The 14,720-nt window shown below is 44.0% G+C and overlaps 1 protein-coding gene across 1 annotated transcript; it reads right to left on the reverse strand.

The window, feature by feature from the left end:
* Positions 1-331: 331 nt before the first annotated feature.
* On the reverse strand, positions 332-9,028 carry BEND3 (BEN domain containing 3). Its single transcript, XM_056856728.1, has 4 exons — positions 8,926-9,028; positions 5,108-5,161; positions 4,286-4,491; positions 332-2,585 (listed from the first exon to the last, which is right to left on the reverse strand). Exons 2-4 carry the CDS (start codon positions 5,148-5,150, stop codon positions 348-350), a joined length of 2,487 nt encoding a protein of 828 aa, XP_056712706.1. The 5' UTR covers positions 5,151-5,161; positions 8,926-9,028; the 3' UTR covers positions 332-347.
* Positions 9,029-14,720: the final 5,692 nt, after the last annotated feature.

A 14,720-nucleotide genomic window follows, 5' to 3' on the forward strand; every position in this document is an offset into this window, starting at 1 on the left:
ACTTAAAATTGTGCCAAAGACCACGATTTGTTAAAATCAATTCTATGTGTACAATGTAGGAAGTAAATAAAGGTACTGTACCTAGCCTTAAATAAGGCCTACTGAAATGAACCCAAGGTGTTCTCACACAATATTCATTAATTTAGATAGAATTTTGGCAGACATTACCACAGGATTGTATCTTGCCTCGTTCCTCCCAACCCAAGCTACTGCACTGCCCTTTCCTATACATGTGACAATCTTAGTTGTCAATTGCCCTAGTGTTAAGTGAATGTACTGAGAAGTGTTGGATCTAAAACTTAAGATTGGCCTCTCAATCAAAAACAAAGTACTCGTTTTAAAAAAAATTAGTGGTCAACATCTTTGGAAACTTTAACAATCCCATTACTTTTTGCTTTCTTGGCTTTTTTCAGTATATCACACTTTTTTCTATTGGGACGTCTACATCTTTCATCGATACTTGGTATACATTCATAATGCCATACTTCATCCATTTTCTCAACAGGATAAACAGCTTCAACATAATGACGGATTAGTCTCAGCCTGACTGGATCAAGCTGCTTTTTATTACAAGCCCCTGAATGGTTGTATTGCAGTCTGAGATTATCTGAAGTAAAGAGCTCTGGAAAAAGCCTTACTAGAAGTCTGGCAGCAAAATTACCAACTGAAAGGCTCTGCTGTACTATCTCTCTTACTTCTTTATCAGAGAGCAGATACAGAGAAGGCACAGGAAAGTCTGGAGAAGGAACAACAAGTTCCTCAAGTGGTATCTTGCAAAAATCTTTGTTGCTTCTTTCTGGAGGCAATGGCGGTCCTTCAAATTCTTCTTTAAATCTTTCTGGGTTTATTGCATAGGTCAGAAATTCTCTCCTTTCAGGTCCTGGCATATGAACTTTTCGCTGCAATTGGTATGAACGTCTCTGTTCAGTATCTCTACGACGACATCTCTCATCAAGCTTCCCAACAAATTCCAGTGTCCACACTCTGTCATTCTTTGCTCTTGGGTATAACATTTGCACATAATGTCGAATTAATTTAATCCTAATGGGGTCAAGTTGTTTCTTGCCCAAAGAGCCACTACAATTATATTGCTTCCTTAAATTTTCATGAGTAAACAATTCAGGAAATAAATGAACAAGTAATCGAGAAGCAAAATTGCCTATAGACAAGCTGCTTTCATATATATTCTTAAGCTGTTCTTTGCTTAACAGATAGTCTGGGATAGAAACATCAAAATCAGGGAGAGGGATGTCAAGCTTATCAAAGTCTATAGGCACGAGCCAAATCTTTTTTGACCTTCTACCTGGCCTTTCATACTCAAAATTATCTTCGACTTTTATAACAGAAACATCATCAGGCAAGCTATAAGAATCGTAGCAACCATCTCTCATCTGTTCACTCTCACTGTCATCCATGGACATGCTTTCAAGTTCATCATTTATTCGTTGAACACAATGCTGTAACCAGGCCTTCCTCTCCTGCATAGAAGGAAAGTAAATTTCTGTGTACCTGCGGATTACTTGCAGTCGCTGAGGGTCAAGCTCTTGTTTCCCACATTCTCCATAACAACTGTATTTCTCAGCCAACTTTCTGTGATCAAAGAGTTCAGGGAACAATCTGTGTAGCAAAAACACACAGAATTCTCCAGGAGAAGAAGCTTCATCTAAAAATTCATTTAGGTCCTGAGCATCAAAAACCCATTCCGAGGCAATGGAACTGTCCATAGGTAGAGTGTCTTCCTCCTCCTTGCCATCAATGGCCTGATCAGTATCATAAAAACTAGAGGGCTGACTATTTTCCATGTCTCTTTGAGCCCAGAAACTATTGAAAAAGTCATTCACCTGAGGCAAACACTCTGCCTGCCAAATAGCAGGATTCTTCACAGAAGGATAACAAACTTCCACATAATTTTGGATAAGTTGCAGATGTAGTGACTCAAGTTTCTTTTTGTTAAGACACCCACAGGTACTACAGGTCCTATTTGACTCATCCTCACTGAAGAGCTCTGGGAAAAGCTGTACTAGTAAACGGCAAGCCAAATCTCCACCAGATGTACTCTGATCCATGATTTGCTTGAGTTCTGAGGCAGTCAGCTGATACTCAGGAGGTGGCCTAAATTCTGCAACAGTGTCTGTGGGGCTGATATGCTTTTTAATTCTACTGACTTCTAATGATAACAAGTCTACTTTGCTGTGAAGCTGAGTCATATTGGAATTTAAGGTATTTAGAGTATAGAACATTTTTTGTATCAAAGAGTATATGTTTGGATCAGACTCTGATGGAGAAGCTGTAATACTATCTCTTTTTCGTTGCTCGTTCAAAGTTCGAAGATTGGATGGACTGCTAGGATTAACCTTTTCAAACAACTCATAGGAAATGAATTGTTCTGTTCCTGGCAAATTCTTCTTCTCTGTAATTTTGTGAGAGATCCCATAGAGAGGTTTTTTATATGATGGCATGATTGTGTTATTCGAAGTGGCTTCTTCACAAAGCCATGTTACATTGGGAATATTATTTTTGTTTGGCTGCTCAACATCTTCCTGAGTAGGTGACCCATCTCTATTCTTCATGCTTGAAAGAACACCCTTTCAATGAAAAAAACACCACACTTCATTACTATGGTAATTGATTTCTAAAATAAGTTACTTATTTGCTCTAATGAAATTATGAAACATGCATTGGCTAATTTTAAGTAGTGAATAAATAATATTTGCATTGATCAAGTGCAATGTATTGACAGCCACCTGACATTAGAACATTATTTCAACAGCAATTTTAGTTTTTTACCATGTAGCCAAATACTGTCTTAAAAGTTCAGAAGAAGACTGTTCATTAGAAAACTGAGTGTCACACCTGGCTCCTCCAATTCCTTGCAAATATGACAGTATATTTGACTGAATCTGAAATCATCTGGTTCATTAATACAAGGCAAGGAGATAATGATTAATTGCTCTACACTAAATACATGATGAAAAACCTAAGATTCAGGTCATGATCCCTCCCCCCCCCCTGTTAAGTAACAGATGACTTATGGCGACCCTGTGGGGTTTTCAAGGCAAGAGACATTCAGAGATGGTTTGCAATTGCCTGCCTCTGCGTCATGATCTTGGACTTCTTTGGTGGTCTCTCATCCACATATTAACTAGTGCTGACCCTGTTTAGCTTCCAAGATCTAGTCAGCACTGGGCCATCCAGGTCAGGGTGATCCCTTAGTGGTTTAGCAATATTAATCAATAGGAACAAAATAACTGTAGCATCTTAGATACCGTATATACCCGTGTATAAGCCGACCCGCGTATAAGCCGAGGTGCCTAATTTCTCCCCAAAAATGGGGAAAAATTAGGCACCTGCGTATAAGCCGAGGGTCGGCTTATAACCCCCCCCCCCGCAGGCTTACCTTCTGGGCTCCTGGCGGCGGGAAGCGGCGGATCCGGCGGGGACGGCCTTCCAGCAGCTGCAGGAGGCCCCCCCAGGCTGCTCCTAACGGCGGGAAGTGGCGCGGGCCCGGCGGGGGCGCTGCCTCCCTGCGGCTGCAGGGGGCCTCTGGAGGCCGCTCCCGGACGGGAGAAGGTGGCGGGGGCGACCTCCCTGCAGCCGCAGGGGGCCTCTGGAGGCCACTCCCGGCTGGGAGAAGGCAGCGGGGGTGGCTGAGCGGCCTCCCTGCAGCCGCAGGGGGCCTCTGGAGGCCACTCCCGGCAGGGAAAAGGCGACGGGGGCGGCTGAGCAGCCTCCCTGCGGCCGCAGGGGACCTTTGGAGGCCGCTCCCGGCCGGGAAAAGGCAGCGGCGGTAAGTTCCCCCCTCCCTCCTCTCCCCTACCGTATTGACCCGCGTATAAGCCGAGTTCGGCTTTTTCAGCCCTTTTTTTGGGCTGAAAAACTCGGCTTATACACAAATATATACGGTAATTGGTATACTTATCATATGCAACTGCCTATCCTCAGTTCATCTCATGTATCCGATTAATTTTGCTATGTAAAAACACACACCTCAATAATCCAACTATCCTCTAAAAGGCCATAATACCTTTTCTATTTAGTTTCTTGATAAATTATGACATCTATCACTGCTATTGTGGACATTTTGAAAAATAACCCCACAGGGTTGCCATAAGTCAGCTGTGACTTGACGGCAAAAAAAAAAAGGGGATCATGACCTGAATCTTAGGTTTTTCATCATGTTTTTAGTACTCCAGAGCAATTATTAACTAGGTTAGACTAAATATATTTGCTATCCATCTTGAAAGTGAAATGTATACATTTAAGTAAAATTATGTAAAGGAATCACCTCTTGTATAAGGCCTCTTTTTTTCACAGTTGTTTCTTGGTGGCTTACTGAACCATCACAACCAAATGAAGTTCTTTTTCGTTTGTTGGTGTCTTGTTGGCAGGACACTAAACTCCCCAGTGAGTTTTTTTCAGATCTTGAGACCACAGAACAATCTAGGACTTCATCTTCTTTGCCTGTTTCTACTTTCATGATATTTTTAATAACTGATAAAAGTAAGAACAAAAAAGGTGAATAAATCAATATATTAGGTTTTATTTCAGTTCATTTATACCCTGCTTTTCTCTCCAATGGAAACTCAAAATGGCATACAACCTTCTCAGCTTCTCCATTTTATCCTTACAACAGCCTTGTGAGGTAAATTAGGTTTAGTGTGTGTGTGACTGACCAAAGGTCACTCAGCAAACTTCCACAGTGAATGGGTATTCAAACCTGGGTCTCTCAAATCCTAGTCTGGCCCTCTACCACACTGGTTCTTGCTACTATATATTCTTGTACTACCATCTGGCTCTTAATACCTTATTATATACAACATATTATCATTCCCCATCCTCACTTACCAAAATGCTGACCTCCAGTTCTCTGCTGTCAAAACTAAATGATTCAACTGTAATGTACGCTTCTTCCACCAGGACGATAACAAGTCAGAAGCAGATTTAACATATAGAGAGGGAATGAGTGGATAGTGATGTGTACATATAATGATGTCCAAGACGCTTGTTACAATATGTTTATCAAAATATATTGCTGGTGTAGATTGTAGAGACTGTATTCACAAGTCTTTTAGTCTGATCAAAACACTGATTTATAGTGAAAAATTACCTTCATCGTTGTTTTCAACATCAAATAATTCAGTTGAATTCATATTCGGTTCTCCTACATTAAAAGAAGAGGGGGGAAAAGAGAAACCTAAACAGAAGATACAGGTCTCAAGTGTAATATATTACCACACTCAAATCTTGTATCTCTGGTACACAGGCTAAAAAACAAGAGATGCCACATTTACTTCCATGTTGGGAATGGCCAGGATACAAATATACTTCTACTCTACCTTCACCTGAATTAAGTTATTGAACTCAATAGTCTTGAGTCTAGTACTGCTTTTCTTAAGGGGGCAGAAAACATCAAAGGGTGTTCGAAAAAATGTATTGTCATAGAGTTGATTCCTTCCAGGATCAGCAATAATATGCAAAATGTTCATATAATATAAACTTATAATTACAGAAGGATTTGTGAAGTAGTTAACACTGTCTATTTCTAGCCCCACATAATTTTCCCCCAAAAAAGTGTTGACTTGCAGCACAATCTTTATTTACTTTATTTATAGCCCACCTTTCTTTCTGAAAATCAAGATGGATCATATGAAATAAAGAATACAATAGTACTAGGATTACATAGCTGGAAAAACTATGCAAAAGAAAAAAGTATCAGACATATCATCAACAATGCAGAAAATGGGATTTAAACGTAGAAGACGGTACAGCAACATACAATAAGCACTGACTACAATCCTGTTCCTTTTATTAAAAACTGTCCTCCTGTTCCTTGCATGTTTACTGTGTTCTGTAGGGGTTTGTTCCTAGCACAAATTGGCCAAGCAACAGGTGTTGGTCTTTTTTCCTCAAATCCCCACTCCTGCCATGGAAGCTTTCTGGGTGACCTTAGGCCAGTCACATAATCTCAGCCCTGACCCTGGCTACTATTTGGATGGGAGACCTCCAAGCAATATCAGGGTTATGACATGGAGGCAGGTCCGTTGCCTTGAAAACCCTACAGGGTCACCATAAATCAGCTGGGATTTGATGGCAAAAACAAAATCCCAGATCCATCCAACGCCATGCCCTATAAAAAACAGCATTTTATCTTTTTTTGCTTTAAATCATTGTTTGAGATTTCTCTTGTAGAGAACATAGGTTGTACACTAGACAGGTATTTAGACATAATTAGGGAAAGTCATACTCTCCTAAACTGTGATGTCAGAGTGATGCACTATGTTTTTACAGCAAAGCAACAGTGCAGTAGCTCTTGTGGTTCTTTTTGACAGCTGGAAAGGCAGAAAGGAGACCTGGTATGGAAGTATAGCACAGTGTTATTGTAATCTGCATAGCCAATCAGTGTAGATCAGAAGTCCACTTGGGCAAGAAACCCATCTGGCCCCACCCACTTTCTAAAATACTTGATGCTAAGAAAGGTGTTGGTAGGTGCCATAAGAACATAAGAAAAGCCCTGCTGGATCAGACCAAGGCCCATCAAGTCCAGCAGTCTGTTCACACAGTGGCCAACCAGGTGCCTCTAGGAAGCCCCCAAACAAGATGACTGCAGCAGCACTATCCTGCCTGTGTTCCCATTTTCTGCATTGTTGATGATATGTCTGATACTTTTTTCTTTTGCATAGTTTTTCCACAATGTCAAACAACACACTATTCCATGCAATAAGGAATCTAGTAACAAAAAATCGCATAGAATGGCCACACTATAGTACTACTCAGTATCAAAACATATATTCAAAATACATTCTAAATACATACTAAACCACTAAAATACTATGTGTGCATAACTACTTATCCTATACTTAAATGAATATATCACAAGACTCACAAACTGTAACAAACTAATACATCTTAAGGATGGCATATAGCCTAAACCATAACTCATAGACAATAGCACAAATAGACACATGTAGTGTCTTAGTGTACAGTCCACAAAGTCCCAATTATGGCTTGCAGCCTAAAATGGAAAGAGTTCCAATATGCTGTACGCTAAGACACTACATGTGTCTTTGGTTCTTGTAGGTTATCCGGGCTGTGTGACCGTGGTCGTGGTATTTTCTTTCCTGACGTTTCGCCAGCAGCTGTGGCAGGCATCTTCAGAGGAGTAACACTGAAGGACGGTTCACACTTGCATCGTAACTTGGCTGGTGGGGGAAGGAGCTTAGACACACTACATGTGTCTATTTGCGCTATGGTCTATGAGTTGTGGTTTGGCCATCCTTAAGATTTATGTATGTATGAATATTTATGGTTTGTGAGTCTTGTGATATATACATTTAAGTATAGGATTAGTAGTTATGCACACATAGTATATTAGTGGTTTAGTATGTAAAAAAGATAAAGGTCCCCTGTGCAAGCACTGGGTCATTCCTAACCCATGGGGTGACATCACATCCCGACATTTCCTAGGCAGACTTTGTTTACAGGGTTGTTTGCCAGCGCCTTCCCCAGTCATCTTAGTATGTATTTAGTAGGTATTTTGAATGCGTTTTGATACTGAGTAGTGTGGCCATTCTATGTGATTTTTTTGTGACTAGATAATACCACAATAATACCTCCCCCCAAGCCTATCTGAATACACCGATGAGGAGTGAAAGAGCCGCCTGGTGAAGAACAACTCGGAACCCCCTCCCCCTGCCCGATGACCCAGGCCAGCTGAAGGAGGCGTTGTCCCCTTGCACCTCATGTCAGGCAAGGCCATTGACCAGTAGGGTGAGAAAGGCACTGGGCGCGTGGGAACGGAGCCCCCCTCCCCTTAGTATAAAAGAGCAAGAGTCCAGTAGCACCTTAAAGACTAACAAAAATATTTTCTGGCAGGGTATGAGCTTTTGTGAGCCACAGTGAGCTGTGACTCACGAAAGCTCCTACCCTGCCAGAAAATATTTGTGTTAGTCTTTGCTACTGGACTCTTGCCCTTTTCTACTATTGCAGACAGACTAACACGGCTACCCACTGTGAATTAAAGACAGATGGATTCACATTCTAGCTGTATCTGAAGAAGTGAGCTGCGGCTCACGAAAGCTCCTACCCTGCCAGAAAATATTTTGTTAGTCTTTAAGGTGTTCCTGGGCTCTTGCTCTTTTCTGCTACTGCAGACAGACTAACAAGGCTACCCACTGTGAATTCCCCTCCCCTTAGCAACTCCAGCCAAGTCTCTGGTTCGCAGGATCACGTGGCCACCCTTGGCTGTCCCCAGAATAGAACGGAAGGAAGGATGGGGGGGGGTCCGCTTCATTCTCCCCCCCCCCGTGCCACTCACACTTGCATCGTAACTTGGCTGGTGGGGGGAGGAGCTTAGAAGGCCAGCTCCTCTGCCGTTTAAAGAAATAACTTATATGTTGGGACTGGGAAACGCCGCCGCCAGGCAAACTGGTAATCAGTTGCGACCAGAGCAGTTCCCAGGCAACAGCAGCTTTGCAGGAAAGGAAGAGGGGTGTGGGGGGAGGGGAAGAGTTGGGGAAAGGGAGGGCCGCCGCGGCTCAGCTGCTGCCCGCCGGAGCGCTCGCACGAGGCCCGAGCCGGCGCTCGTTTGCACGGCGAAACCCACGAGCCCGTCACGCCTGCGCCTTCCGGAGTCTCTCCGTGCCTCCCCCTTCCCCTATGTGGCAGGAGGTTAAAAAGGGGGGGGGGCCCGTGAGAGGAATGGTACGTCTCGTTTTCCCCCCCTCCCCCCGCGAGCTGCACCACAGCAACGGTTCTAACGGACGCCGGGCTCGAGGGCAGGGGCCTACGGAGGGGGGAAGGAGACAGGCAGGGCGAATCCAAAGTACGTGGGGGGGGGATCATCGCCGCAGGCCGCACGTCCGGGCCCGAGTTTCCTAACTAGGTGAAGCTGGGGGGCGGGAGGGGGGTGTCGGGGGGCGGGCTTACCTGGGTCCCGGTTAGGCACTGTGGAAAAGAAGGGTGGTGGAACCTACTCTCGGGTGGGTGGTTTTAGCGCGGCGGCGGCTGGCGCCCGTGCCTTTCCCCCTCCCCCTAGGTCTTTGTGTGTGCGAGGGGGGGGGGTCCGCGCGCTGCGCTCTCGCGTGACGTGACGGGGACGGTGTGTCATTTCCGCACAAGGACACTGAGCCCTGAGGAACCGCTGCGGCCACCCGGGACAGAGAATGCGGGGGGGGGAGGGGAGGGAGGGGGGCGGGCTGATCGGCGTGGAGGCGCCACAGCGCGCGCGGATGCAACGGCCTCTTCCCGCGCGCGCGCCTCCTCTCCCAGCGCGTGCCTGTGGGCCCCGCCCCCCTCCCCGTGGCAACTGCCATTGGGCGAAACCGGCGGTCGCCTCGGAGGGGTGCAGCACTGGCCCCAGGAGCGCAGTTTTAAACAGAGTAGTTTTTTTTTGGGGGGGGGGAAAGCAACTGACAATTTGTATATATATTTTTCACTTTAAGGTAAGTAATGTTGCAGTAAAACAGGGGTTCGCGGGGGAGAGCGAGACCCAAGATCGCTACCAAGAAAACAGTTTATTTGCATTGGTTCTTGTGGGTTATCCGGGCTGTGTGACCGTGGTATTGGTATTTTCTTTCCTGACGTTTCGCCAGCAGCTGTGGCAGGCATCTTCAGAGGAGTAACACTGAAGGACAGTGTCTCTCCGTGTCAAGTGTGTAGGAAGAGTAAGATATAGTCAGAAAGGGGTTGGGTTTGAGCTGAATCATTGTCCTGCAAAAAGTATCAAAGGTAATGTGCTAATCATTGTCCTGTAAGTATTAAGATAATGTGCTAATGAGGGTGTGGTATGTTAATATGGAACCATTGTATCCTGAAGTAATCTGTTAACATGTGGAATCTAAAGCTAATCCACATGGCTATTGTGGACTGTAGTCTTTGTTAGTCTGGAGGTTTTCAGGACAGGTTTTCAGGACAGCCAAGCCTTATTTAAAGCCAAGTTTATATATAAAGCCAAGTTTAATCATTGTCCTCATTAGCACATTATCTTGATACTTACAGGACAATGATTAGCACATTACCTTTGATACTTTTCGCCGCCAAACTCGCTCTAGCTGTCTAAGCCCCCGCTTCATACTTCAGAGCCCCTTGGTATAGCAAGGGGCCCAGTTTCGGCAAGAGTGAAGAGGATGTCAGGATGCGATTTCATCAATGGCTGTAGAGAGCCGGTCATGCCACTCCTCCACTAGCCCATCGAGGAAATCACCGGGAGGAATAGGATCCCACAGAACCCTCTGGAATCCAAGCGGATCCATGAGTCTCTGCAAGTGAGCATGAATCACCTCGCTGCCCAAACAGGGTGGAGGTGGAAGATCAATCCAAGCCTTCAGGACAAAGTGATCTGACCATGGAACTTCCTGACTGGGCATCAGATCCAAACCTATCCCAAAACTGAAGGTCAAGTCCAGCATGTGGACTGCTTGATGTGTAGGAGCCAAAACAAATTGGGAGGACCCAGTGCCACCATGAGGACACCAGGTCCAAGACATGCGAAAAAGGTGCAGCATCAATATGGATGTTGAAGTCCCCCAAAACTATCAGCCTAAGGAACTCCAAGGCCCAGCCTGCCGCCACCTCTAGCAAGCTTGACAGGGTATCTGCCAGTGCGTTAGGTGGCTGGTACACCAGCCAGATAGCCAAGTTCTCCTTGGTTTCCCACATGAGGCCAACACATTCAATGCTGGGAATGTCCAGATCAGGTAGGGCCCTAAGGGAGAAAGCCTTCCGGGTGACCAATGCCACCTCCCCCCGGCCCGACTTCCAAGACTGGTGGAGGACCGAGAAACCCGCTGGAGTCAGCTCTCTTAGGGCAATGACTTCTCCCTCTCGCACCCAGGTCTCAGTTACACAAGCCAGGTCCACACCCTGCGAGACAAAATAGTAATGCACGGTCGCGGTCTTATTATTAATGGACCTGGCATTGAACAGCAGCAGTGTCGGAGATGGGTAATTCCTAGACCTCCTACCATCATCTCTCAGGATGGGATGCAGATTGGAAGGCATCCGAGCATGCCCATATCTCTGAGACCTTCCTTTGTGTGATCTGATCCCATCGCCAAATCTCCCACCCACCCCCAATAGTTGGGATCCCCAGCCCATGGCTGGCCTCCCATGATTTTTCTCTTCCTGCCTGCATTTATATAGTAATCACAGCAACACTACAGTAAATCCCACTAATATATCTACTAACATTACAGTAAAATACAACAATAACAACAGCTAACCCTCCCTATAACCCTACTAAAACCTATTAAAGCCTGGTACTATCTATTAGGAATTATAGGCTAAGTTACACTAGACAAGACATGGCTTGCCATTTCAAAAACTTATGGGGCTGTCCAAAGCCCTCTGAACCTAGATGAAGATTCTCTGATGACCTCTGGAGCCTCCCGAAGAGGCGCCATGTCAGCAGCATAATGAAATGGGGCAGAATCAGAAGAGGCAACTAGAGGCACGATGACACATGCGGCGTGGGTCTTTGTCCCAGGATGGACCAGCCGAATCGGGGCCACTCCCCCCTCAGGTCCACTCCGGCAGAGGTAGTCCCAGTCTGGCCCCAGTTCCACCCAATTGTTTGAGTGCTGGATGCGCCGCCACTGCTGGCCTCCCTTGGCTCTACGGCCGATTCCCAGCTCTCACCCAATCGAAGGCTTCCGTTTCTGCCAGCATTCCATTCTGCTCTGCTCCCCAATGCCGTCCAAGAAACACAGGCCAGGTTCAGAGAGGTAAACTAAAATGCTGCGTTGCACCAAACGCCAAGCAGAAAATCTCAACAGCGGAGCAGCACATGTCGAAAACACGGGGTAGTACGTATACATTCTGGCTATTAGAGTTTAGTTGTTACGTTTAGAGGTTCCTTTTGGTGTCATCTGCAAATTTGGTCACCCCCAGCTCCAGGTCATTGATGAACAAGTTGAAAAGCACTGGTCCCAATGCAGATTCCTGAAGGACCCCACTACTCACATCCCTCCATTGTGAGAAATGACCATTTATTCCTACTCTATGCTTCCTATTTTTCAGCCAGCTCTCAATCTTTAGTGGGGGACTTTTGTCAAAAACCTTTTGGAAATCCAACAACACGATGTCCACAGGCTCATTCCTGTCCACATGCTTACTGACCCTTTCAAAAAAACTCTAAAAGGTTAATGAGACAGGACCTTCCTTTATAGAAGCCATGTTGGTTTTTGCTCAGCAGGGGTTGTCCTTTTATAGGCTTGACAATTCTATCTTTAATAATGCTTTCTATCATTTTTTGTCTCTGTTCTGAGAATTGTTAATCTACTTTTTTGTGAGATTTTCTAGAATCCACTACTACTAATTCCCACACTGATATTTTCTTTCACTAAACCCCATGGCCCGTCTGTCCTCTTTTTGCAACATTCATAATTCACATTACTCCATTTAGAGTATGAATCAAATATTTTGCAAGGCCAAGTCTGACTCCAGCATGCATCTTTTATGAATATGTTGGAAAAGAAGCAGCGAGCACTATTTTAAACATTTATATTTTAAATTTAAATCTAATTTTTACAAGGCTAAAGATTGGTCTATTCTGCTCTATATTAAAAAAAGAAATTACCAGCTTAGTCTGCTGAAACTAATTTGTCTTTAGATTTATTAAAGGTATATAAACAGTTGTGCAAAATAGTGAATTTCTTCAAGTGCTGGAGCTTTTGCATCCCTTTATGAGAAGATGCACCAGCTGGGATTCTCCCCACACAATTACTAAAAGCGCAGAAAGCCTGCTCACCTTTGGATCAGGCCTCCATGCTTGAATGTGATGGAAGGGTTAAAGCACAGTTAGTTCAGTAAAGTTATGGCCTTACCCGAAATGCTTTACATTACGATGTTTGGCAAAGGAAAAAATAGCAGGGAAAGCAAACTAGTGCAAACCAAACTGCTTCAAAGCCCTGGAGAAAACACTTGCCAATTTGAACTCCACCTCATTTGTACTCCATAGTGCTGGCCTCAGGCACTGCTGCTATTAGGGGACCCAAGCCCAGGAGGGACCCTGCAGGGCCTTAACTAGTAATCCACAAGTGTGATTATATTGTTCCTCTAACAATCCTGATTGGAAAGGGAGTAAGCAGGCCAATTTCAAATAGACTACATAGTAAGCTTTCCGCATACTTCACACATAGTAAGCTTTCCGCATACTTCACATATACCAAACAACAGAATATGGATGTGGTACACAAAGAATTTATTCAGAATGCTTTCTGTTTCATGCCTCTGGCTTAAAAACTCCTCTTTAACAGACATTTAATGCAATTAATTATGATGGGGTAGGTATAATCTACTGTGGTATTTAAAGTAGTTGAAATTTAAGGAAACTTAAAGATCAAAGATTGCAAAATTAGACTGGATTACGAACATAACAATCAGCTTGTGAACAAAACACCAGATAAATTCCATATTCAAGAAAACATACCCTCAATTACAGCATTTGTGTTGGTACATAATGCTCTATAAAGTCAAAGCAAGGCAGGTTGTGTGACTAGATATATCACCACTTGAATATCATCAGTAACAGACAAGCAAACTGCAGCCACAGGTATTGGTAAATGAATGAGATTAGGTCCCTGTTGGAAGAAATTGAAATTATGAGGTATGTTTTTCCATACAAGAGAGAAGTTCTAGATAACCCAGATCCCAGAACAGTTTTCTACATTGTAGTTTTCTACATTGTACCAAACATTCAACATCTCACCTCCTCCTGGGACACCTATTGTTCTGGCTATGATTCAGACCTGGAACCAATTTCCAAATACGTGGGCTTCTTTGCTGTCATGATACCATTGCATAGAAATAGGCAAACTATCGCATATTGATTTGGCTGCTCTTAGTCTTGCCAGGATCTAGTTTGCATCAGGTATATTTTCCATATGGAAACTGCACAGTTTACATGCAGCATAAGAAGTTTCATAAATCCTACAAATACGAAACAATATATTCTTAATTAAAACATGCAGAACCAATTTATATAATGAAATGCTCTTTGTAAGATAAATGTTGGCAAAAACTTAGAATATGTATTATTTAACATAAAAGTAATATTAATCTAAACAATATGCTTCTATGGTCCAATTTTTTTTAAAGAGCACAACCGTCTCTCAGACTTTACATTATGGGCTATGTACTGATCAGACCACCATAATGAGAGTATACGTTATTTTAAAAGGGCAGAGTGACTACTTGTGCACTTAACATCCAGTCCGGAAGAGAGTATTCAATTGGGTATTGCTTACCCTGGACCCTAAGTTCACTGCAGTCAAGAAAGGCATATTTGTGAACACTTCCTAAGACTCATGGTTATGACACAGAGAGTCAATCATTCTGGAACACTCTGTTTGGTAATGTGGAGCTTCACCATATCGCTGATAGTTATCTGAGCTACTTCACCAGCCACAACAGGGCAGAATTATGCTAAAGCTCTCTAAATTGTGAAAAATTCAAGGCTATGGATATGCATTTTTTTCCTGCTGGAAACCAAGGGTGCTTGCCTGTAATGGTCCACAGTGGGTTCCCCAACCTCAAAGGAAGGAATCCATAATAACCATGAGAGAGAGGGGCTAGGAAAAAACAAGAAGAGATCCCCGTTATGAGTTTTGCAACATCCTTCCACTAGCACAAGAATTTGATGATGACAGATAGCAAACTCAGTTGAGTTGATTGGTTCTTGTAGGTTATCCGGGCTGTGTAACCATGGTCTTGGTATTTTCTTT

The sequence above is a fragment of the Euleptes europaea genome, chromosome 10 (genome assembly GCF_029931775.1).
Source record: "Euleptes europaea isolate rEulEur1 chromosome 10, rEulEur1.hap1, whole genome shotgun sequence".
NCBI lineage: Eukaryota > Metazoa > Chordata > Lepidosauria > Squamata > Sphaerodactylidae > Euleptes > Euleptes europaea.

Excerpts from the sequence above, each read along its gene's own strand:
- BEND3 (XM_056856728.1), bottom strand. The coding sequence starts at position 5,150 with ATGAATTCAACTGAATTATTTGATGTTGAAAACAACGATGAAG. Across the intron at positions 4,492-5,107 it reads TGTTGAAAACAACGATGAAG|TTATTAAAAATATCATGAAA; the intron begins GTAATTTTTCAC and ends TACTTTTATCAG. Across the intron at positions 2,586-4,285 it reads AAAGAGGCCTTATACAAGAG|GGTGTTCTTTCAAGCATGAA; the intron begins GTGATTCCTTTA and ends TTTCATTGAAAG.